Below are 24,353 nucleotides of genomic sequence, written 5' to 3'. Positions count from 1 at the left end.
TAGGTGAGCTCATGCAGTGCAGATCCGTTATGTTGTTCTGCTACTGTATTTCAAGGCAAATCCTTTTAGTTGTTTTTTTGGCGTTTTTAGTCATTCAAAAATGTGAACCAACTAAGTTTCCCTTATAATTATGATGGCTACTACCACGGGGTGTGGCTAAGCCACCAAACATGGCGGGCGCGAGCTGCTAGAGCTCCGCGCCACGACCGGCCAAAACAGAATCTAGGGGAGGACACGGGGTATAATACCCTGTGTTGGTTGCTCGGGAGCGGGGGGGGGGGGGGGGGGGGCACACCGGGACCGTTTGGAACAATGCTGTTCCCCAGGCGACCACGACGCTCGGACTTAGGCCGCAGCGGAGCGGACCGCGAGCTGGGACCAGGCCGCGAGGCGGCGCCCGGGCGAAGAAGAGGGCGGCTGGCGCGGCCGCGGCTGCTCCCTGAGGCCGAGACGGAACCCCCTTCACGGCGGTCAGACACAATCCCCCCGGCATATTAACTTCAGAGCGTGCACGCGCCCCACTGGAGAACGGCGCTGGAGTGGTGAGCGGGGACGGGAGTGCCGGCCGCCCCCTCCATTTCCCCCCTCTTTCCCTCTTCAACCCTGTGCGAGGGGAGACAGAGGGGCCGTGAGGACTAAGGGCCCTGCTGGCGGGGAGAGACGGCTGCCTCGGCTGGGACTGCGCGCCGAGCCTGTGGCGCCCCCCCCCTCTGGGTTGGCGGTGCCCCGAGCCCACACTGCGGCGGCATCCACCTGTGACGGGGACTGATCTTCTGGTGGCCTTACTGGCGGACTCTAGCTGCGGTTCTGTGGACTACGCCCAGGGGCCGGACCACGGGGAGGCGATGGTACGGAGAAGGGAGAGCCCGCTGCGGCTTGAGCTGTGCGCTGGAACCGGGACGCTCCTGACCTCTCCCATCCACAAACCAACATATTCAGGTGAAAGAAGACGCCCCTACTCCCTTCGGTGCCAAAATAAAGAAACGCGCATACGGCCCTCAGGGGGGCTACACAGGACTTGGGGAATAATGCCAGGAGGTGCCTGTAGCCTCCCTTTCTTCCCTCCCTCACCTCCCCCTGTTGCTCTCGACTGAAGGGAGGTGATAAGGCTTTGGGGATCAAGCCTCCCAGGCGGCTGCTGAGGGGCCCAAATACGGGAGAGGAGAGGACTGCTGCAACTGAAACGATAAGCGAAACACTCCTGAGAAGCCTTCACTAAACGCGATCCTATACGAGACTAGACATGATGGGGACTCCACACTAAAGATCTAGGAACGACCACCGACAGCGAGGCCTCCCACCAAACAGCCGATAACTGCCGAAGAACAATATAACTGTCTCACACCTTTTTAACGGAAACTGATACATGGTCTATACTGAGAGTGAAGACTAGTCAAACGGAGAGTGCTGACCAGAAACCAAACAGTTCTCATCAATAATTTGGTCCATGCCGGAACCGGGCGCCTCCGCTCCGGAGCTGGAACCGGGAAAACACAAGACCCCCCCCCCCCCCCAACCCAAGATAACCAAAAACTAGATGCAGTGCTTGCTGCAGTAGAACGCATTAGAGACTCAATGGAGCGTGCCCGCACGTCATTGGAAGCCAAGATAGACAGAGTGGCAAGTTACCTTATCCTTCTGCACGCGGACCACCGCAAACAGACAAGACTAATGAGATCGAAGCCACAGTAAAGGAATTAACGCCTGCGACCACCCAGCTGAAATCAGGAATGGAAGACATACAAGCTAGAGTGGCGGAACTGGAGCACCGAGCGGAAGACGCGGAAGGCTGTTCCAGAAGAAACATTAGCGTGGTAAACCTACCGGAGGGCACGGAGGGCCGAGACCCGATGACTTACTCGGAGAGCTGGCTGTGAGGGCTGGTACCAGATGGTATGCTTACCCCCTTTTTCTCTGTGAAACGTGCACACCGAGTCCCGGCTCGGGCGAGACCGCCAGGAAGCGTTCCACGCCCATTCATCATTCACCTCCTCCACCAGGCAGACAGAGATATAATATTGAGGACGGTAAGGGCTGCACCGCCGCTCCGGATAGACGACATGCAAATTTTATTCCCAGATTACACCCTGGCGGTGCAAAGAGACCGTGCTTCTTACCTTCCGCTGAAGCGTAAGCTGCGATCACTGGGCCTAACCTACTCTTTGCTGTTCCCGGCCAAACTGCGAGTAGTGGTAGAGGACAAAACGCACTTCTTCCCCATGCCTGAGGCAGCCTGGGAATGGCTCGAATCGACAGGGCTATCTACTGACGGCGCTCCGGAGCGAGCTGAACAAGTGCCCCGAGCCAAGCGCAGCCGAAGCACACGGGATCGGAGAAGAAACACAACTCACACAGAGCCAACAAAATGCGCACCAGACCTGGAACAACTAATCCAGGAGAGAAGAGAGGCGATCCACGCTGTGGCAACAATGGGTACACTCCCCCCCGGGCTCGGGATCCGACACCGATTTCTCGCAACAGACCAGCGACCGTCCCCCCACACCGGATCGCCTATCAGAATTGGGTCTTACCGATGGGCCCCCGCGACACCAGCCACTGCAGATGAACTTTTCTAAAAAAGACTCTTGAACAAAGCAAAGAGCTAACACACTGCAGGAAAAATCCAACTAAAGACACCTACACAAATGATCTTAAAAGGCACACAAACAACAACATAATAAAGAAATACCAAGGTCAGCCCGCGTGGGAGTTGTGAACGCGCAGATAGATGCAGTGCCAGGCACTGCATACTACGCTCCCCCTTTCCTTCTCTTTCTTTTGATGAGCAAACGCAGTTGAGACCCCACCCCGTGCTCCCACCTAGTATCTTAATTATCCGTCACAGCCGGACTAAAAGGCCCTAGACTACACCATCTCCCGCTACATTTGGCCTACCCCCACACTCCTATGGGAGAAAAGTTCCAACACCTATGATATGGCTACATACACAACAATCACCTGGAACGTAAGGGGCATACATACCCCCTGGCAACGCTATGCTATCTACTCCTACCTTAAAAGACTCAGTTCAACTGGCGCTCTTACAAGAAACACACCTAACAAACCATGCGATCCCCTGGCTATGCCAGCGTTGGAGAGGGCAATTATACGCGACAGGTCACTCGGCCAATGCCAGGGGCGCGCTTATCTGGATTAGGGCAAGCACTCCCCTCGCGGCTGAAGAACAGATTATAGACCCGCAGGGTAGATTCATACTCATTAAGGGGAAGCTGGCGGGTCGCACAATTGTATTGGGCTCTATATATGCCCCAAACACAGACCAAACTACCATTCTACATAGTCTATCACACCACCTAGCAAACTGGAGTACACTACCGTGGTTACTGGGGGGAGACTTTAACAGCGTGCTGCATGTTGAGCTAGATCGTTCCTACCACCCCGCTGCCCACATCCCCAGTGGTAACTGCCTAGCGCGGTCTGACAGACTGGACACAGCAATGGCAACTGGTGGATGTGTGGCGGCAGAGACACAGAGAAGACAGAGTCTACTCCTTCTACTCCGCCCCACACTCCTTACATGTACACCTAGATAACATATTTTGTACTGCGAGCCTTGCCCCGGTGGTGGTGAGCTCGGAATACATGGGACGCACACACTCAGACCATAACCCTCTGATAGCACGAATGCGCTGGGGATCCCCTCGTACACCCATTCCCACGTGGAAGTTGAGACCAGAGCTCCTAGAAGACGCTGATTTTAGAGCATCATTAAGTGCTGCAATTCTAGAATATTTTTAGCAGAACGAAGGCACGGCCACCTCGGGGTTGATCGAATGTGATGCATTCAAGGTCTTTACTCGAGGTCACTGTCTGGGGGCCCAGTGTAACATGCAACGCTCTATTGAGCACGACCTGACCTGACCCGAATAGAACGGACTTTACCGCAGTCACAAGACGAAACCACTAATAACCAAACTGAAAAAGCGAGACTAGCAATAATACGCGCAGAGCATCAGACACTATTAGAGCGTCTGAGATGTCTAAACTACGCTGCACACTCCACGAGAACTCATGCATCAGCAGATAAAGCAAGTAAATTACTGGCTTGGCTGATACGTTGTGATTGGGAGAGGAAACCGATAACGGAAATTCGCTCACAAACAGGGGAATTAGTATACACACCCACGGAGATACAGGCCGAAATTACAAGACACTATGAGGTACTCTACACCTCAAGGACAACCACTGGAGGAGACTCCAATGCTGAATTTCTTGATAGGGTGATAGTTCCACACTTAGAAAATGACCAGATTGAAGCGCTTGAGACACCCCTTGACCTTGAGGAGATTAAAGCCAGTATCCGGGAACTCACGTCCGGCAAGACACCGGGCCCAGACGGGCTACCAGTCAACTTTTACCAAGCCTTCGCACTACAGTTAGCACCCAAGCTACTTCAGGTATATGAGACAGCCGAGCAAGAGGGCCACCTGTTGACCACACAAAGGGAGGCGCTACTGACCTCCCTTCCCAAGCCCAGAAGGGATCCAACAGACATGGGCTCATACAGACCACTGGCAATGTTAAACACTGATTATAAAATATTAGCCAAAACATTGGCGACAAGGCTAGCGCCTAGTGTGCCAGAACTAATACACCCTGACCAAAACAGGTTTGTGCCAGCTAGAGATACTTCCCATAATATCAGAAGACTATTCCGGGTTATGCAATATGCGAGACGTGACTGGCCGCGGGCGGGCTGTCTTGTCCTTGATCTAGAGAAAGCCTTCGACTCTCTGGAATGGCCCTTCCTGTTTAGGGTGCTGCAACAATATGGCTTGGGACCATCCTACATTCGTTTAGTTAAACTATTATACACCAGACCAACGATACGGGTGGACTGGGATCTGAGATATCGGAACCAATCAGAGTGTGTAGAGGTAACGAGACAGGGCTGTCCCCTATCGCCGTTATTATTCTCACTTGCAATGGAGCCCCTGGCGGCGGCCCTACGCGAGGAGGGAAACAACTGGGGAATCCCTCTGGGAGACGGCTTACACATAGTGTCACTGTACGCTGACGACCTCTTGCTATATTTCAGAGATATCACACAGATCCCACATAGAGCCGGTTCGCTCTTACAGCACTTTGCGTCAATATCAGGCCTAAAGGTCAACTGGTCTAAATCATGCCTCTCTCCATTCGACCCGGGCCTACCGGACCCGAGAATTGTGCTGGACGGAATTCCTGTCCCATGGCAACCAAATACATTTAAATACCTGGGCGTCCGAGTCTACCATAATGAAGAAGACATATTTGAGGGTAACATCAGTCAAGTCCCAAATGGCGTTCTGAAGGACACTGCCACTATCCGTGGGAAGCACTCCTAAAAATGGTGATACTCCCACGGCTTCTGTACTTCTTCTCTAACCCCCCCGCAATATGAACCCCCCTCGCGCTAGTTGCTTCAGGGCACTAGAGACAGGGCTGAGGGAATTTATATGTAACGGAGGCCGTTGCAGGGTTGCACTAAAAAAAAAAAAAAAAAAAAAAAATGTACCTACCGCCTGATAAGGGTGGGCTTGCAGTCCCCAACCGGGAACAATATTATCTGGCAGTCCAACTTCAATGGATATCTAGACGGCTGGCTGGTATGCAGCTCGCAGACACAGCAACAGAGGAAGGGACACGCCCGCTCCAACAAATACAGCATTTATTCCATCCGCTCACACTCACACAGGCCCCACGGCAACTGTTTCTGAAAACAGCTCATAAGTGTTTCCGTAGATCGCTCTACCTCACGAAATCAATGATCCCATTTGCACCTGCCTTAGCGCTGGCGGGTACACCAAGGGGCCCTAGGATCACCGCAGACTCAGAACTGCGTACATGGCACGAATTAGAAATACATACGCTGGGCGACGTTTATGAAGAAAACCAACTACTCCCGTTCGCTAGACTCCAGGAAATGGGACTCTCGCCTGGTCAATTCCTATTATACTGCTCATTGGTGAGGGCTCAGAACTCCAAATGTGGAGATTTCTCAACAGCTCCACCTACCCACCTGTTGGTCCAATACCTACAGTGGGTGGGCCGCGGCCAGCACCAGATCAGCTGGCTGGCGGACGCCTTGAGAATCCAAACTGCCTCCGACAATTATGCGCTGCGTGTGGCGTGGGAAATGTACGCTGGTGATTCCATCGCGATTCTGCGATGGAGATCAGCTACCTCAGGATACCACTTAACTCGCGATCCAGACTAATCCAATATTATATAGTGAACAGAACCTACCTTACACCTGCACGAATAAACAAATACTTTACTCGTCAAGATGCGGTCTGCCCCAGATGCCGCAAGATTGGGGCAGATATGCTACACATGGTGTGGTCCTGTCCCAACTTGGACACCTATTGGAGGGTGGTAATTGACAACCTATCTAACTGCATAGCACAACAAATGCCATTCACATGGGTGGCATGTATCCTGGGACTATTCCCAAGAGACAAACAACGCAGAGCAGAGGCGCGATTCACAGATCTAGGGATCATAGTCGCGAAACGACTAGTGACTCGAAGGTGGATATCTCCAGACCCTTCGCCGATACAGGCCTGGAGATGCTCGCTCGAGGTATGGGCGGGTGCAGAGGGCTTAGCATTTACACGAGAAGAAACTCTGGGACTACGACAATTTCCGATCTCCACCTGTTGGAAGGGGTTCTTACTACAGCTACATAACACGGAAGCACACCTGATGGAAAAGGGACTGGACTAACGCGAACCAGTGTTTACGAGTGAGAAGATCACACCATATAGGAGGACAGAGTGTAGAGCGCTACTGGATACGCTATGGCATCGAGGAAAGGGAAAACTGCATGTGCTAAACCTGACACACGGCCCAATCAACAACTCCCTCCCCCCCCCCCCGCAAACATATTTGTCACAATTGACCCACAACCTGATATGAAACCAGCTAAGCCTAAAATAACCACATAGATTTTGACCTCGGCACACATTGTTGTTATAGATGGGGTTTTTTCTCTTTCCTTCTGTTCTTTTGTTAAGGTTAACCAATATAAAACTCATATTATCTGCTTTTCTTCCCCTTTAACCAAACCGCAATAACCGGATATTTGTGACAGTAACAATGTTATCCCAATAAGAGTTGCGACTGTGTTGAAAAACAGAATTACAGAAGCACTATGTAATATATGCAGTGTAACCATGTTGTCATTGTACCAAACATCATTTAATAATGTGAACACTACAAACTAAAATATGTTGTACTGAAACGAACCCCAGCTATGACAAAATCTAAAGATTTAACAAAAAATCTAATAAACAGATTTATGGAAAAAAAAAAAATGATGGCTACTACCACAAGCCAGCTTTCTTTTAGTACAATAAATTGGTTAACAGTTCAGATCAAATTGGTTTAACATTTAAGAGATGCAATGCAGCCAATGTGCATTCTATGAGTTTTAAACTGCTGGGACGTTAGCTGTTTCTGTTAAAATGCCTAGCACCGTTGTCTAAATTGACAAAGTCGTTTGGGTATCCTAGTTCAATTTAGGAACAAAATAATGGCCTAATACACAGGCGGCATAAATGTGCGATAAATGTGTTCCAGAAGCAAAGAGTTGGGATTTTCAGGGCACAGATGCCTTGCAAAACAGATTAAACTATCGAGTTTTGGGATATTCACAAACTTTTACAAGGACCATTTCCCAAGTCCTTGGTGCGATCAGATATTATATTGCAGTAGAGGACAGTAGAAAAACTGTAGGTGAAGATATATCTCCAACGTATCTTCCAAATGGAGCAAAAAAAACATATTTGCTCTTTTGTTAAGTACTAACAGATTCATACATGTGTAACAGGTGAGTTTATGCATGTGTAAATACTAACACCTGTGAATACTCCTGTAAAAGCTACAATTGTTGAAGCTCCAAGGAATTCTACTGGAATTACACACAAAAAAAAGGTACATCTACTCTAAACAAAGCGTAGAAGCGTGAACTCTGAGTTGCAGATCGAGCAGATACCAAAGAATAATAAATTGTTCTAAATCATCAGAAAGAGCAACCGTATGTGACCATTATTCGTAGACTTTGCTGGTTTTTTAAAACCCATCTACTTAATTACCATTACTGTCTTTTAGGCAACCTATATCTTTTCTTTACTAATGAACAAGCATCTACATATAGTCATGAACTTTGCAAATGCAAAATAATCGCTTGAAATCATTGAAACCTGGATAAAGTGCATCAAAGTTGCAGTACATACGATATAGAACATTCATATAAACCCATAAAGGGCTTAAAGTGCTGATGCCACTGAGATGGAGTGGTAAGATAGGATAAAAACCTCCTTCAAAACAATGTGCACTCCTCCCTATTCATGTACATTATAATACAGTGCATTATTATACATGCCAGCAACTTCCTAGTGCAAGACAAACCATTATTCCAATAAAATACAGCTTTGCTTGCATATAATCATAACATGGCTCCAACTTCATAAAAAGCTGGAATTACCATTGATCTTTAAATATTTTGAAGAATTAGACCATATAGGCCATCAAATTTGTAACAATGCGTTGTTTACTATAGGAGTCTAAAGATTTTCAGATAGCTGTGAACCTTGTGACGTTCCCCACTCGCCTCATATACGCTTCTAAGGCATTTTCTCATGCCAGCCATGCAAAGTTAGAACATTTGGCACTCTTCAACACTGGAGTATTAAATAACGTACTACCATTAAGGCAATTGAGATAGAATACTGCCCAAACCTATTTACCTTACACCACTCACTGGCAATGCCAAATAACGCTAAACTTGCTTCCGGTGTAATCCTAAATTGCAAACCTTTACTAAGAGCTGAAAAAAACTTACCAGAATTGAGAGTTTTGAGCACGCATAGAATATGTGCAGCCTGTTACGTAATCCATCACTTTGACAGCAATAGCACTAATCCGGGACTGACAAAAATTTTATGCATAGCTTGTGGAGTGTGATACCCAATCCAATGAGAAACAAAGGATATCCTTTAAAAATTGTCCACCCGACAGTCTCCCTTTGGCTGCCTACAATCATTTTCTCATAGATTTTTTCCAAATGTGTGGTAGTTAAAGCTTGATCCGAATGTTTCTGCAAACGCAGTACCACTCGTCAATTTCTGTCAGCTTGCTCTTAATTAAGGAGCAAACAATTATCTGAGCCTTTGTTGATCTCCTGATAATTAGCTGTTCAAAAGTAACTAGTGAGTTGAATAAAACTAAAATTCAACATATAGCACCCCATTTATTCTGGTTATGACTTATTAAAAAAAAAAAAACACTCCCAACTCTTTGAAACCTTTCGATTTCCTAAATCCTAACATTACTCCAGACAGATTCAGGCATTCCTGCTGAGGGATGAATTTATGACAAGCTGGGATCTGCTGTGATCTGAGCAGAATACTAATCCGATTTGCCAACTCCGGTAATAATTTATACCTAGTCTTATTCTGTTGCTTCGTGGATATCATGAAAGCTGCTAAGTGGATTGCTGATTCTTGCACCATACTCCTCAATAAAAATATCATCCAATACTCCAGTCCCTTTAGTGAGTCATGCCATTGTATCAAGCTGCCCCCGATAATAAGTCTGAAACTGGGGAAGCGCTAAACCACCCCGGGTTTTGACCAACTGGGGAATTGAGTATTTAACCCTAGAGGGTTTCCTGTTCCATGCAAAGCTTCTAATGAGGGAATCTTAACTCCTTAAAACATAAGCTATTGATTTTAAAAAGGTACATTAGGAAAAAATAAATACAAAAATCTGTGACAAACGTTTTAATAAGCGCTACCCTGTCTATCAGCGTCAACTGAAGTAGAGGCTATCTTTCTAATGAACTCTGGGGTTCCACAGCAATGTGACATAATTCAACTGAAATAGTTGAGTACCTATTAGTAATAAAGAACCCTAAGCAGAGGATTGGGTGGTGAGAGCTACCCTGATGCTGCAAAGCTAAAAGTGGAAGATCGCTAAAAGATGTGTTAAATGAAAGCAAATCGGTTTTATCTTGATTAACCTTGTACCCAACTCTGAGAGTGAAATCTTGTATTAGATCAAATACCCCCTAAAATTAGCCCTGTGGGCTTTACAGTAAAGAATGATATCGTCCGCAAACAATTTTATTTTTCGGCATCCCCTCTATTGGCGAGTAGATCAACCCTGTCATCTGTCCTAGAGGTTCTATACAAAAGTTTAAATGAATGGGGCATGGGCACCCATGTTGCGTACCTCTATTTATTATCACAAAACCCTCTACCTTTGAATTTATAACAATTTTGGCCTCCATCCTCTTGTATACATTTCTGAGAATTTTTATAAATTGGTCGGGAAACCTGAATTTACTCAAAAAAAAAAAAGGAAGAGCATCCCAATTAAGCAGGTAAAAGGCCTTTTTGGCGTCTATCATGATTATCGCTGCCCTAGTTTGGTAGCTCGTAAAATAATCTATAGCATCATTCATAAAGTAAGTGTTTGCTGCTATGATCCTATTCGTACAGATCCGCTCTGATCTTTATGAATTCGTGATTGTGCTACGGGTATTACACAGGATGCTTATTAAAAATTTATAATCTGTGTTCAGCAAATTTAAAGATTTGCAAGAATAGACATTTGTCGGGGACAACTGTGGTGGATTCTTTAAAAGGTTGAAGATATCTCAACACCTTCCCTTACTGCATTAAATAATTCAATAACAAAGGGGAGCAGTTCTTTTGCAAATGCCTCTTAAACCTCTATTGGTATGCTGGAGATCTTCTGCTACCTTGGAGATAGTTAATTTAGCTAGTATTGCATCTTTTTGCGTGTTCTGCATCCAAGGTAAATTTTATAAGCTAAAATACTGTTTAACTTGAGACCGAAACATGATGGGCACTCTTAAAAGGCTTTTAAAATGTTGCAAAAAATAATAATAATAAAAACGGAGAAATGTCCTCCTTCCTATCAAGTGAGTAACAGGGTGCTCAATCTTACTAACCATTTGTTTTCCCTGCTTAATCCGCATGGACCAGGCAAGGGATTTCCCCATCTGCTGGGTCTCTTCATATATACGTTGCTGGTATGATCTAAAATTACTTACTTCCTCTAGTACAACAACAACAAAAATTCCTTTGATTCTGTTTGGTCGTCTCCATCTGCGTGAGACAGACCTGGATCGATTATCTATAAAGGCCCTTGTGGCAGAGTTGACTGCCTATTGTAGTTTCTGTATTCAAGTAGCACACAACCTATTTTTTTTTGCCTTACATGCTATGACCCGTCCTGGAAAAGTGGCCTTGGAGGCTTTCCAGACATCAAAATCTACAGACATGTTATAACTGACATCAAAAAAGTCTTGTTGCCGCCAGCCAATCCTGAGCTGCTAATAGGGACTTATTGAACTCTGAGCTAGGTTTCTCTCCGCTGGTAGTTTCCAGATTGAACCGAATAGATATGACCGAATAACCAGAGAATAACAGAGAACCAGTGGAAATAATTAAAGTCACTCCCAAAAATCATGGGCCCTTCTGCACCCAAAGCAAGACTGTGTAACTATTAATAATTCTACATCATCGACAGAGCCGTAATAGTTCACCAAACTTAAAAGGTAAGTCTTGAATTGTGACCTTCAACAAGAGCCATCTTCATCTTGTATTCCTAAAATTTCAACACCATTATCATTGCAAGTTAAGACCTTGCCCTTACTCATCATTTAAACATTTCTCTGTAATTCATACATGCACTCCCCTTTTGATCCTGAACACCTAGATCATTTCACTAATCCTAGTGTTTGACCTGCTCATTTTTTCAGCATGCAATCCAAACCTTTGGGGGGGGGGGTGGGGGGATTGGCGGGAGGGAGCTTCCCACCATATCCCCAACCCCTCCATCAAATCCAATGGGTGGCATGTTGCTGCACCTGGCATAACTAGTGACCTCCCCTGAGGAAAGGGTGACCTTCTCTGTCCCCTGATCATTACACCGTCAATGCATTCAATGCCAGGCCCTTCGGAAAAGAAACTGAAAACCCAAGAAAAGAATAAAAAAAAAAAACACACAAAAGTGACCTCTCTATTTTAGACAGAAAATCCTAAGCTTTGCCAACATTCCTCTGCCCCTTCACCCTCACCTTTAACTTTGATTGTTGTACCACAGAGACATGGGCAACTTGAGTTCTAAACAAGCATGTCAGTCTTAAAACTCTATGTGGAGACGAGCTGCAGAAGTCAACATATCCAAAAAGGTTCGGAACGGAGTATATTCAGAGGTAGAAAAACGTTCCTTCTCCAGTGCTTTTGTCAAGATCTGTTCCTTGATGCGGAAGTCAGCAAAGTTCACTAAAATGTGTGGGTATTACAAGATGGGCGAGCTTTGTGCTGGTACACAATGGGCCCTCGTAATAGACAAGTCCTCTGCAAATTCGGGCAATACATGAGATTTACTCAAAGAACCCACCCACTGAGGCACATTATGACCTTCCCTCCTCTCCGGAATGTTCACAAGGCACAGGTTAGAGCGTGTTCTTTATATCTCTAGCTCTTCTGCATTGTACTCAAGAAATCCTTTTTTGCTTCTCCATATTGCACATCCCCTATTAAAGGTTTTTAATTTCACCCTCAAGATCTAATATTCTGGATTGCCCCCCCTTCAGTCTAACTGCCAGTAGCAGCATATCCTTTGCCATTTTTAGCAAGTTGTAGGAAGTTGGCTCTGTATGCACTATTTCAAAGTAAGGAATAGTATGCACAGAGTCCAAGGGTTCCCCTTAGAGGTAAGATAGTGGCAAAAAGAGATAATACTAATGCTCTATTTTGTGGTAGTGTGGTCGAGCAGTAGGCTTATCCAAGGAGTAGTGTTAAGCATTTGTTGTACATACACATAGACAATAAATGAGGTACACACACTCAGAGACAAATCCAGCCAATAGGTTTTTATATAGAAAAATATCTTTTCTTAGTTTATTTTAAGAACCACAGGTTCAATTTCTACATGTAATATCTCATTTGAAAGGTATTGCAGGTAAGTACTTTAGGAACTTTAAATCATCAAAATTGCATGTATACTTTTCAAGTTATTCACAAATAGCTGTTTTAAAAGTGGACACTTAGTGCAATTTTCACAGTTCCTAGGGGAGGTAAGTTTTTGTTAGGTTAACCAGGTAAGTAAGACACTTACAGGGCTTAGTTCTTGGTCCAAGGTAGCCCACCGTTGGGGGTTCAGAGCAACCCCAAAGTCACCACACCAGTAGCTTAGGGCCGGTCAGGTGCAGAGTTCAAAGTGGTGCCCAAAACACATAGGCTAGAATGGAGAGAAGGGGGTGCCCCGGTTCCGGTCTGCTTGCAGGTAAGTACCCGCGTCTTCGGAGGGCAGACCAGGGGGGTTTTGTAGGGCACCGGGGGGGACACAAGTCCACACAGAAATTTCACCCTCAGCAGCGCGGGGGCGGCCGGGTGCAGTGTAGAAACAAGCGTCGGGTTTGCAATGTTAGTCTATGAGAGATCTCGGGATCTCTTCAGCGCTGCAGGCAGGCAAGGGGGGGGGATTCCTCGGGGAAACCTCCACTTGGGCAAGGGAGAGGGACTCCTGGGGGTCACTTCTCCAGTGAAAGTCCGGTCCTTCAGGTCCTGGGGGCTGCGGGTGCAGGGTCTCTCCCAGGCGTCGGGACTTTAGGTTCAAAGAGTCGTGGTCAGGGGAAGCCTCGGGATTCCCTCTGCAGGCGGCGCTGTGGGGGCTCAGGGGGGACAGGTTTTGGTACTCACAGTATCAGAGTAGTCCTGGGGTCCCTCCTGAGGTGTTGGATCTCCACCAGCCGAGTCGGGGTCGCCGGGTGCAGTGTTGCAAGTCTCACGCTTCTTGCGGGGAGCTTGCAGGGATCTTTAAAGCTGCTGGAAACAAAGTTGCAGCTTTTCTTGGAGCAGGTCCGCTGTCCTCGGGAGTTTCTTGTCTTTTCGAAGCAGGGGCAGTCCTCAGAGGATGTCGAGGTCGCTGGTCCCTTTGGAAGGCGTCGCTGGAGCAGGATCTTTGGAAGGCAGGAGACAGGCCGGTGAGTTTCTGGAGCCAAGGCAGTTGTCGTCTTCTGGTCTTCCTCTGCAGGGGTTTTCAGCTAGGCAGTCCTTCTTCTTGTAGTTGCAGGAATCTAATTTTCTAGGGTTCAGGGTAGCCCTTAAATACTAAATTTAAGGGCGTGTTTAGGTCTGGGGGGTTAGTAGCCAATGGCTACTAGCCTTGAGGGTGGGTACACCCTCTTTGTGCCTCCTCCCAAGGGGAGGGGGGTCACAATCCTAACCCTATTGGGGGAATCCTCCATCTGCAAGATGGAGGATTCCTAAAAGTTAGAGTCACCTCAGCTCAGGACACCTTAGGGGCTGTCCTGACTGGCCAGTGACTCCTCCTTGTTGCTTTCTTTGTTCCCTCCAGCCTTGCTGCCAAAAGTGGGGGCCGTGGCCGGAGGGGGCGGGCAACTCCACTAAGCTGGAGTGCCCTGCTGGGCTGTGACAAAGGGGTGAGCCTTTGAGGCTCACCGCCAGGTGTTACAGCTCCTGCCTGGGGGAGGTGTTAGCATCTCCACCCAGTGCAGGCTTTGTTACTGGCCTCAGAGTGACAAAGGCACTCTCCCCATGGGGCCAGCAACATGTCTCTAGTGTGGCAGGCTGCTGGAACCAGTCAGCCTACACAGATAGTTGGTTAAGTTTCAGGGGGCACCTCTAAGGTGCCCTCTGTGGTGTATTTTACAATAAAATGTACACTGGCATCAGTGTGCATTTATTGTGCTGAGAAGTTTGATACCAAACTTCCCAGTTTTCAGTGTAGCCATTATGGTGCTGTGGAGTTCGTGTAAAACAGACTCCCAGACCATATACTCTTATGGCTACCCTGCACTTACAATGTCTAAGGTTTTGTTTAGACACTGTAGGGGCACAGTGCTCATGCACTGGTACCCTCACCTATGGTATAGTGCACCCTGCCTTAGGGCTGTAAGGCCTGCTAGAGGGGTGTCTTACCTACACTGCATAGGCAGTGAGAGGCTGGCATGGCACCCTGAGGGGAGTGCCATGTCGACTTACTCATTTTGTTCTCACTAGCACACACAGGCTTGTAAGCAGTGTGTCTGTGCTGAGTGAGGGGTCTCTAGGGTGGCATAAGACATGCTGCAGCCCTTAGAGACCTTTCTTGGCATCAGGGCCCTTGGTACTAGAAGTACCAGTTACAAGGGACTTATCTGAATGCCAGGGTGTGCCAATTGTGGACACAATGGTACATTTTAGGTGAAGGAACACTGGTGCTGGGGCCTGGTTAGCAGGGTCCCAGCACACTTCTCAGTCAAGTCAGCATCAGTATCAGGCAAAAAGTGGGGGGTAACTGCAACAGGGAGCCATTTCTTTACACAAGTGTTATGGAGAGCTGCCATCTCTTGTACCTCTGAAAGCTTGAGCTCCCATATCTCATGCAATATAGTGTCCAGTATGATTTTTAATACGGCTATCCCCCTCTGTGTGGGCCCTAAAGCAGGACTGTTATCTTTCTGCACAGAAGTGTGCTGCATGGGGGTGTGGGTGATCTGACTACCGTGGAGGTTACTCAACTCCAAGCATAATATTTGGACTGGTTCTTCCCTTATGGAGTCAAACTGAACCACTGTCTTGTCCACAATAATTTTTGATTACCTTGTAAATAAGGGACACTATACCCCTGGCTGTGCTGAGATCTACCCTGTAGCTCTACAACTTGTGGAAGAATCAGGCCCAGTGGGAGAAAACAAATACATCACCTGGTAGGTTATTAAAACACTGTAGTCAGGAAAAGCACATTGTTTTAGTTTAATCCTGAACCTGTAATTAATGTTTTTAAGTACATGAATACTCTTCTGAGGTTAGAGAAATAATCATCCAGTGCAGTTTTATTAGTGAAATGATCATTCCTTGAAACACTGTGTGCTGGGCCTGAACCCTACTTTAAAAAAGGGAAAAATACAGTATCACTTCACATCATTGGTGTTGCTGCTGGCAAAACCCAGAATCATGATTCACAGGACACAGCCTGGTGGTCCTTTTATATAACAGTGGTTTGGGGATGCCAGGAATGGCTGCTGGCCAAAGCGATATAGCTTAACACGGTGCAGACAGACAACCGGGCCCATGAAGACATTCAAGACTGGCACACAATGTTGGATACCCTATTCAAGAATGATTTTAACCAGCCAGCACAGACGCCCCCGAGAACGGTGTCAATCCCCCCGCTTATCAGCCTGTCTGAGTTGCACATGACAGAGAAGTGAATCATGGCTTGCTAGAGGAGGGCACTGATTTAGATAGGAAGGATTGTGATATACTACAAGGATGTTGAATTGTGATGGGAAATTTTATGTGGGAGCGCTGTGCTTGTTTTTAAATGATACAAAATGAATGATTCTAAAAAATGTACTTTTGTCTTTAAAAAAAGAAAAAGAAAAGTTCAGTGGAATCTCTGTGAAGCACATCCATTGGCCAGCTGCTGTTGAAGTTTATGCATAGTCTTGAGAGGGCAATAAAGTACCAAGCAATCTTAAATAATAACAGTTCCAAGTAACATGGGTAAGCATCTGAAAACCTTTAACTCTACTCAGGTCATTAATAAAACAAAGTAAGACAATTCTGGTGGGGAAAAAACGGAAACAAACCCAAAACACCAAGATTCCATTTAAACAGCTGCTCTCAACTAGGACTGGATTAGGGAGATCAAAATGCATGCATGGGCTTCTTCTGTAAGCGAAGAGCTGCAAGATCTGCCTAAAGACGAGGGGATTGAACAATATCCTGCCAACATGTCCCATGAAAATAAGAGATAATGGCATCTCCACATACTCAGAAATAAAAAAATAAAAAAAAACACAAAAGAAAGAAAAAAAAACCAAAAACACACCTCTCTACAGGATGTAGACCACACCAGAAGATGATTTTGTAAGTAACTGGTGTAAGCAGGTCTGCTCCGTACCTCTCTTTAGCACCAGCAATATGCAAAGCTTCCTAACAAGATCATTCACCTGTTGATTGCCATGGGGTAGGTGTTAACCTCAAAGTAATGAAAAACACCATGCCTTCTAAATTCCAACTGACTGGGGAGAAAGACTGCTGAATAATCGTTAGCGAATGAAGATAACACAACTAAAGCAATCAAATTTTTTGGCCCAGATGAGGAGACCTGGATATTCAATATGCTAGATTTCATTAGCAATAACCAATAGAGGAAACAAGAGTGCATATTAATTTTTACTACAATAACACCTAGTAATAAGTGGAGATGACAAAACTCCGTAGCTCCACATTTAAAAGTGTGAAACAAAGCAAAATGAACACACGTTTATCAGCTGTACAAAACCTAAAGTACTAGATTTTGAAAATTACATTAGAAATACTTTAAGTGTACATACCAATTTTGCTTGTGCATCAGCAATTTTACGATTATTCTCTTCCAAAATGCGCTCCAGTTCCTCACGCTTAGCGCGTTCTTCCTCCTAAAGGGGGGATACGTAAAAGTATTAAGGAAAGAAAAGCAATATGTGGGGCTCCTTCTCCTTTCTTTCTTCAAAGTCCTCTCTGTGCAATGACTTGAAGGGTAGCCCTTCAGACTACCTTTTCTCTCAAAAGTAAGCAGTGCTGCCACAAAAGCGGCATGTTGCACTAGATTTAAATCAACCCACCCAGACCAAACAGCATCCAACTAAACCCTCCCTAATCAGAAGCCTGAAATTACAAATACTTTAATATCACACAAATCAACAAGGACAACTACATAAATGGAAATTATTTACCAAATTAAAAATATATATAAAATAAATATATAAATAAAGTGAATAGTAAGTCTCACCAATTACGCACGTATACCTACGTTACTTCTTTACCTATACTCCTTTAATCAGCATTAAAAGTTGGATATTTACTGTCTTGTCCAGTGTCCTGCAGAGTGTGCTCCTCAGCTGCGATACGCACCAGCTTCCTCTTTAAAATGATTTGTACTGTTAGCTTGGCAACACCTGCCATCAGCAGCTCAACCATTTACATGAAACAACATACAAGGGAGGCTGAGCTGAGGAATGCAGATGTTTATGATAAGAAGGAACAAAAATATGTAAATCATTCCTAAGGCAAACAATTAATAAGAAAAGTACATTTACTGTTAGTGAAAAATACAGAGGGTAATCTAGACTTCATGGAGAGGTGGGCTTTTGTTGCAACCTCCAAAAATTGGCTCTCAATACTTTTATCGGTTGACGAGAATTTTAAAGACAGCATTAACTGTCACGAGGTGCAAAAAGACTATAACAAACAGATGAATGGCTTGGAACCTTGGATTCCAGTTACATTACATGGTACTAATGAAGAGAATTGGAAATTTGGAAAAAGTCAGACGGAGTGCATGTGGACCTATTTCAGGGTATGTCACATATAGCCAAATAATTTACAATGGGGATCTCTTTAATCAGAAGGTTTTCTGTTTGGAAAAAAATGTTAATAGGCAACAAAACAACTATGAGAAGAAAAACGACTCACCATGATTAGTAACTAGCTACTGACTTGCACCCATCACTCCAGGAACAAACATTAAAGGAGAAACGCTTATGGGAAATATTATTCATATGGGCTCTGAAGCACTGGATAGCGGTCTTAACTGCATTCAGTGGAGCAAAATTAAACTGCAGATAAGTCATACTTAAGGGAAAATGTTAACCTCCAACGTGTAGATTATTGCAAACTGATTACAATTAAGTTAGTAGGCAAGTGATATTAAGTATCTGGTACACTTCTTTTGGCCATGATGCCAGTGCAATACAAAAATATTAAGATAAGCAGCACTTAATTACTAAAAAAAAGAAAAAACACAAAACAAATCTACAGTTAAATAATTTTTAAAAAGGCTGGTTATCAGGGTAATTATCTCAGAATGATCGTGTAAAATTAGGAGTACAAAAAAGGTGAGGAAAGAACAAGACTTGATTTTAAGATCCTGGAGCGATTTGTGATAGTGTTACTGGAAGTCTTCAGTAGCAAATTACTGTCACAGAAAAGCATTCCTCATGTTTGCAGTTTACTAGAATCAAAAAAAAGAAACACCCGTACCTTCACTTGACAAATTCAATTCAACAGGTTTCTAAATAGTAAACACTAGTAGTTGAACTGTGGATGACAAAATGAAGACTATATAGATAGAGAAGGGGAAAGGCAGCAAATGCTGAAATGGCCACAAGGCATGAAAAATCCGAAGTGCACTAAAAATTCTATGTTTCAATAACAACTGCCTCATTTTAGACAACGTTTTGGGTATGTCACCCTTCACCAGGACTTTGGCATATTTGCCCCCTCGGTATACTTCTATAGGAGGCTGAGTAATGGCTACAAGTAGATGGAAAAAGGGTAAGAAGAGTGTGGCGAGTACGCCCACTCATTGCAGTGATTTAGAATTATTTTTCAAAAGATAAATAATATCTGAGCAGCGGTGTATTAACAAATGATGAGATTATGTAATATGCTTCCTAGTTAGCTACATTTAGCTGGACCTAGAGGCCAAAAGCAGACACTGTAGTTTAGGGGCCATGCTATGCATCCGACTGAAAACAACTCTCTAATCTGAGTTTACAGCAATATATGTCAGTCAGTCTGTAGAAGAAAAACAGATAAGACTGTATATTTCCCACAGCCATGGCAAAAGTTTCAAACACTTCTGAAATATGTATGTTGGCCATATCCATTATTATCAGTTAACAGAAAGTATTTTGAGATAGTGCTTGTTAGCTCCATTTGTTAATACAGGCTGGAAATAAGATTCACAGCAACAGGTTTCTTTTTAGAAAAAAAAAAAAATGAATTAGATGTGATACATTACATAATCAAAATAATACAGGAGGCACATCCCGAAACTGAAAGTTTTGCCATGGACTGTCTCTACTTCTCAAACGACCAAGCGTTACCTCTCTAGCTTTTTGAGCTGCAAGCTCTGCTTGTCGCTGTCGCTCGAGTTCTTCGAGCAACTGCTTTTCCATGATGCGCTTGGCTTCCTCCACTCTGCGGAGAACCTCTCGTTCAATTTCATCTTTTCGTTTCTCTAGTTCCTCCTCCACTCGCTTGGCCACCAACTCTTCCACTCTCCGCGCCGTCTCTTCCTCTATAAGTTTCTCCTCGATTTCTTGCTGCCGCCTATTGGAAGCAAGGCAAAAAAAAACGTGCTTCAAATGATTTACAATGGAGAGTGAATTGAATTTTAAACATTTAAACATGGCAGATTTCTAAGTTGAAAATAAATATATGATTTTTAACATGTACAGATCTTTAAACAATAACACACACAAATGAATATGAGGGGCCATAAAAGAAACATTATAAAGCTTGCGATCCTGGGACAACACAAACACAGATTATAAATCACATTCAAACAATGCAAGTGTGGAGACCCTTCATAAATCTCAATAAAGCTGGTTTACAGATAAGTCTTCATGTTAAGTAGCTGTAGACTACAGAGACGAAACAGGCAAAAACTTCCAAAAATGTGTGCCCCTCTAACAGCATGCACATCGCTGCTGTACTAAAAAAAGATGCATTAAGGAAAAGGATTAAGACCACCACACCTATACGATAAAGCAGTTCAAACTAACTTTTCACAGAGGTTAGATACATATAATATTCAAATAGATGACCAGCAAAAAAAAAGAAAAAAAAAAAAAAGTAGACTGGGATAATAGATAAAGTTTGACAGAAATGTCAAGTAGTCGAATGGCATTTTAAAACATTTCGGGATGTATCCTGAAAGTTTTACTCTCTTTACCATCATATTTAGCTTTCATTCCTTGAACAAATTCAAACACTAGTTTTTAGGTTGAGCCTAGGCAGCATATGTGCTGTCTCTATGAGACATGCTGTATTCAGTGTGGGCTTATATCCCACCCATTGCACTGTTATTTTGAAAGACAGCTGAAGTAAGGAATAAAATCTTTGTCGCAAGTGGTTAATCTTCGACTTTGTCCCACCTTTGCACCAGGTGGCATTGGGGACTAAAACGCACACTATGAAATGTGCCTTGGTGAGCGCAACTTTTTATTCCCCCAATAACAAACACAACTGCTCATGTTTCAGCCTGTTATGTTTCTCACTGCTTCTATTTTGTTTGGGAGAAATAAAACTAGTGACAATCCCACAGGCACAGTGAATTGGGGTGAACACCCGAAAAGACAGTGGCCATTGCCCGCAGTGCTTTTGTGCATCATCAATAACAGCCAACTCTTTACGTAGTAGCAACCATTGACTAAGTTGTAGAAAACACAATACTCTGATGGTAAACTAAAGGTATAGATACATCTCCCCCCGCAGAGGATTTCAAGCTTGTACAGTACCATAACCCACTAGCTTACTGCTGCACAATGAAAGATGCCATTCAATGTTGCTGCTGTCAAAGCCAGTCTTTGTTAAGAATGCGCCCCGGGAGCACCAAATTTGGTGCCCTTCATCTTTTACCATGTGTTCTCCTTTATATCTCCTCTAAGTGCTATGAATATAAAGAGTTATTTGGAAGAGAGCAACGAACATTTGTAATTAAGGTCAGTGTGCCCCTCTGAAATTAGCAGCCCTGGGCCGTTGCCCAGCTAACCCATGGCCTCCCTTTGTAAACACAAAAATACATTATTTATTGACAATGTAACATTATTGTACATTTGAAAATGCTCTACAGACATATTTCTCTCCAGCCTATCCCTGCAACCTGTGGAGGAGCAAGACTGCCACATCCCATATGCAACTGAGGAAAATTCCCTCATACCCACCTGCTGAGCAGCAAAAGGCAGTTATAATTGGAATACATTTCACACTGCTTGTCCTAATCTCACTGCACCTGCTGCACTAATGACCGCTCTAACTCTGCTTGCAACCAGGCATATGCAGTGATGCTTTACCGCTTGAGCCTTGTGCTTGCTCTTTTTTTTGTGCCACATGCATGCGTACTCAGTCACACCTCCGAACCAGGCCAGTCTGCAACCTTCTGGAAGAGGTTTAAAGTGGTGTGTGGAAATACTTGGAACAATTTGCCATTATGTTTGTTATCTGGGACCTGTTTGCTTTGCAAATTAATTATGGCTCCTCCCATCACCTCAAATGTTGTGTCACAGGTACAAGCGAATCCATCAGTTCCAAAACACAGGTTTTACGTTAGGACCTCAATCCACTATGCCAGATCCCCCTAGTCAGGAAGAAGAGAGGGATTAATACACAGCTATGTAACAGGTTAAAGCTGCGTCAAATGAAAAACAAAATTAAGGACCGCTCAGGGAAACAAAGTGCTGAGCTGCTCGCAAATTGTCCACCATCCCCGCCAGCGTGTGGTCTCTCAGCAGTTGCACATGAATTAACAGTAGATGTGGTAGCACTGAGAACCAAGTGCTGCATGGCTAAACATTTTTAAGGTCTAAAGGTGAGGCCTACTGGCTATGCCAATGCTTGTTTAAGTCTGGCTAGCACAATCTACTGGGAATTCATTGAGAGCACTTATAAAACAAAACTGCACATAAAGGCAGAAAGTACCAGCATCTTGAAATGTGAATAAAAGCTTGAGCACATTGGGAACAGCCCGAAAACAACTAATATAGTAAACTAAGCTTACGGTGAAATTAAAAAAAGATGTAACATTTACTTGCTGATAATGCCTTTAAACTAGAGTTTCTGTATATTTAAAAAAAAAAAAAAAAAAAAAGTCAAGAAAGATTCTGGCGCCATAAATAATGACAAGATATGCAACTGGTTCAATCACACTTTGCAACATTATCATGCTTAGGACTACACATAACCGAGTTTTGACGTAAATATATCTGTGTGTGCAAGATTTTTGAAAAAATTAAAGTAAGTGATAAGTTTTACAATGACAAATACAATTATACCATAGTTTATACTACCTGAGATTGAACGCTTGCTTTGTATACTCTTCTTGCAATGTTAAGTTGTTTTAAGTTGCATTGACCAAGGTAACACTAAAAGAAAGTGTGAATGCTTCTTAAACCATAACAGGCAGTCAATTGGATGAAGTGGCATCAACTGCAGCAGTTTAGCGCAACTAAAGTAGTAAAGATTCTGGGAAGAAAGCATTTTACCCATGGATGTAGTAAAAACAGCAATGTACACGCAAAAATGTTAAAGGCTTGATGAAAATGTCCTACACAGACTTTGGCAGGCATTCTAATGAATAAGCAGACCTCAAAAGCAATACAAGGGCTTCAAACAATATCCTTATTAAAAATTAGGCCTCTGGAAGAAGTAGGACACTGACCTATTCTGATGGACACACATTGGAACTTAACTGTCCCAGAGCTGTACCATTCTGTAATTTCACAGACAAATCCTACTCCAAGACAAACCATTCTCTGATCACAATTAGAGCATAAGCCAAATACAACTGGATAAGAGAAAATATGAATTCAGCCCATCCTTACTCTCTTTTTTGTCATTAAGACCAGAAAAAGTGAGAAACAGACAAAAACAAGAAGCTTTAAATACCCTAGTCAATCCCTGCTCTTCTAATACAAGCAAAGACCACTTCACAATACTTCAGCATTCACCTGAGGTTATATCTTGTCCTTCTACAACAAGGTCTGGTCCACAGAAACCTAAAGCAGGCTATATTTATTGCTTTACTGAATAAACCATGAGCCAACCTCACTTAAATCAGCAAACTCAAGCTAATTTTAAAACATTATTAGCAAAATGTTAGGGGAAGTTACACAACAACTGAAATAACTCAGTGTAAATCATAGTGTAACTACTCATGTAGACATATTCAGACTGGAGCAAAGGACAAACTACAATCATGCAGGGCTCAAAAATGAAAAATCCACTCAACCACTCGCATTGGCGAGTCTTATTTGATGATGTAGAGCTATTTTTACGGGCGAGCGCAAATCGCTCCGTCCTGTGTTGTAATCTCTTTGGGCTTTAAACCACGCACGTCATGTCAGTACCTTTCATTGGTTCGTGAGCTTGCCTTTCAAAATCGGCTTGCTTTCATTAATGAAAGGCATGCATAAGTCATGTCTTTTTCGGTGTTTAGCTGTCCTCGAGCACAACGACCAAGTACTGAAAACCTAAGAGGCTCCACGTTTTCCATCTGATTTTTGGACTACTATTTCTCTTTTTTCGCAGCACGATCTCGCTGGGCAAAAGTCGAGTGCTTTGCATGATATCGACCCAGTTACATAGTTAATTGCACTTTTGCCGGTCATGTAGATAATTTTGCCGATAGTTTTCACTACCAGTGAACTTTTATTTCCTTTTGTGTGTCTGCTTTGCACTGATAGCGGCCGTCAGCTTGCTTATGTGAAACTTTTACTTTTCAGTTTATATGGCAAGAAAAGTCCAGTTAGT

The 24,353-nt window shown here is 44.1% G+C and overlaps 1 protein-coding gene across 1 annotated transcript in view; it reads right to left on the bottom strand.

Moving 5' to 3' along the window:
* Positions 1–24,353, bottom strand: part of ARGLU1 (arginine and glutamate rich 1) — a 112,392-nt gene that overhangs the window by 63,932 nt on the left and 24,107 nt on the right. Inside the window, exons 2-3 of the mRNA XM_069204261.1 lie at positions 19,928–20,153; positions 17,393–17,476 (exon numbers count right to left, since the gene is read on the bottom strand). Coding sequence (XP_069060362.1) covers positions 17,393–17,476; positions 19,928–20,153 — 310 coding nt within the window. The remainder of the gene's footprint in view (positions 1–17,392; positions 17,477–19,927; positions 20,154–24,353) is intronic.

This window comes from Pleurodeles waltl, chromosome 8, assembly GCF_031143425.1.
Source record: "Pleurodeles waltl isolate 20211129_DDA chromosome 8, aPleWal1.hap1.20221129, whole genome shotgun sequence".
Classification (NCBI taxonomy): Eukaryota; Metazoa; Chordata; class Amphibia; order Caudata; family Salamandridae; genus Pleurodeles; species Pleurodeles waltl.
The sequence above is the reverse complement of the archived record's forward strand: the minus strand, read 5'-3'. Positions and strand labels throughout refer to the sequence as shown.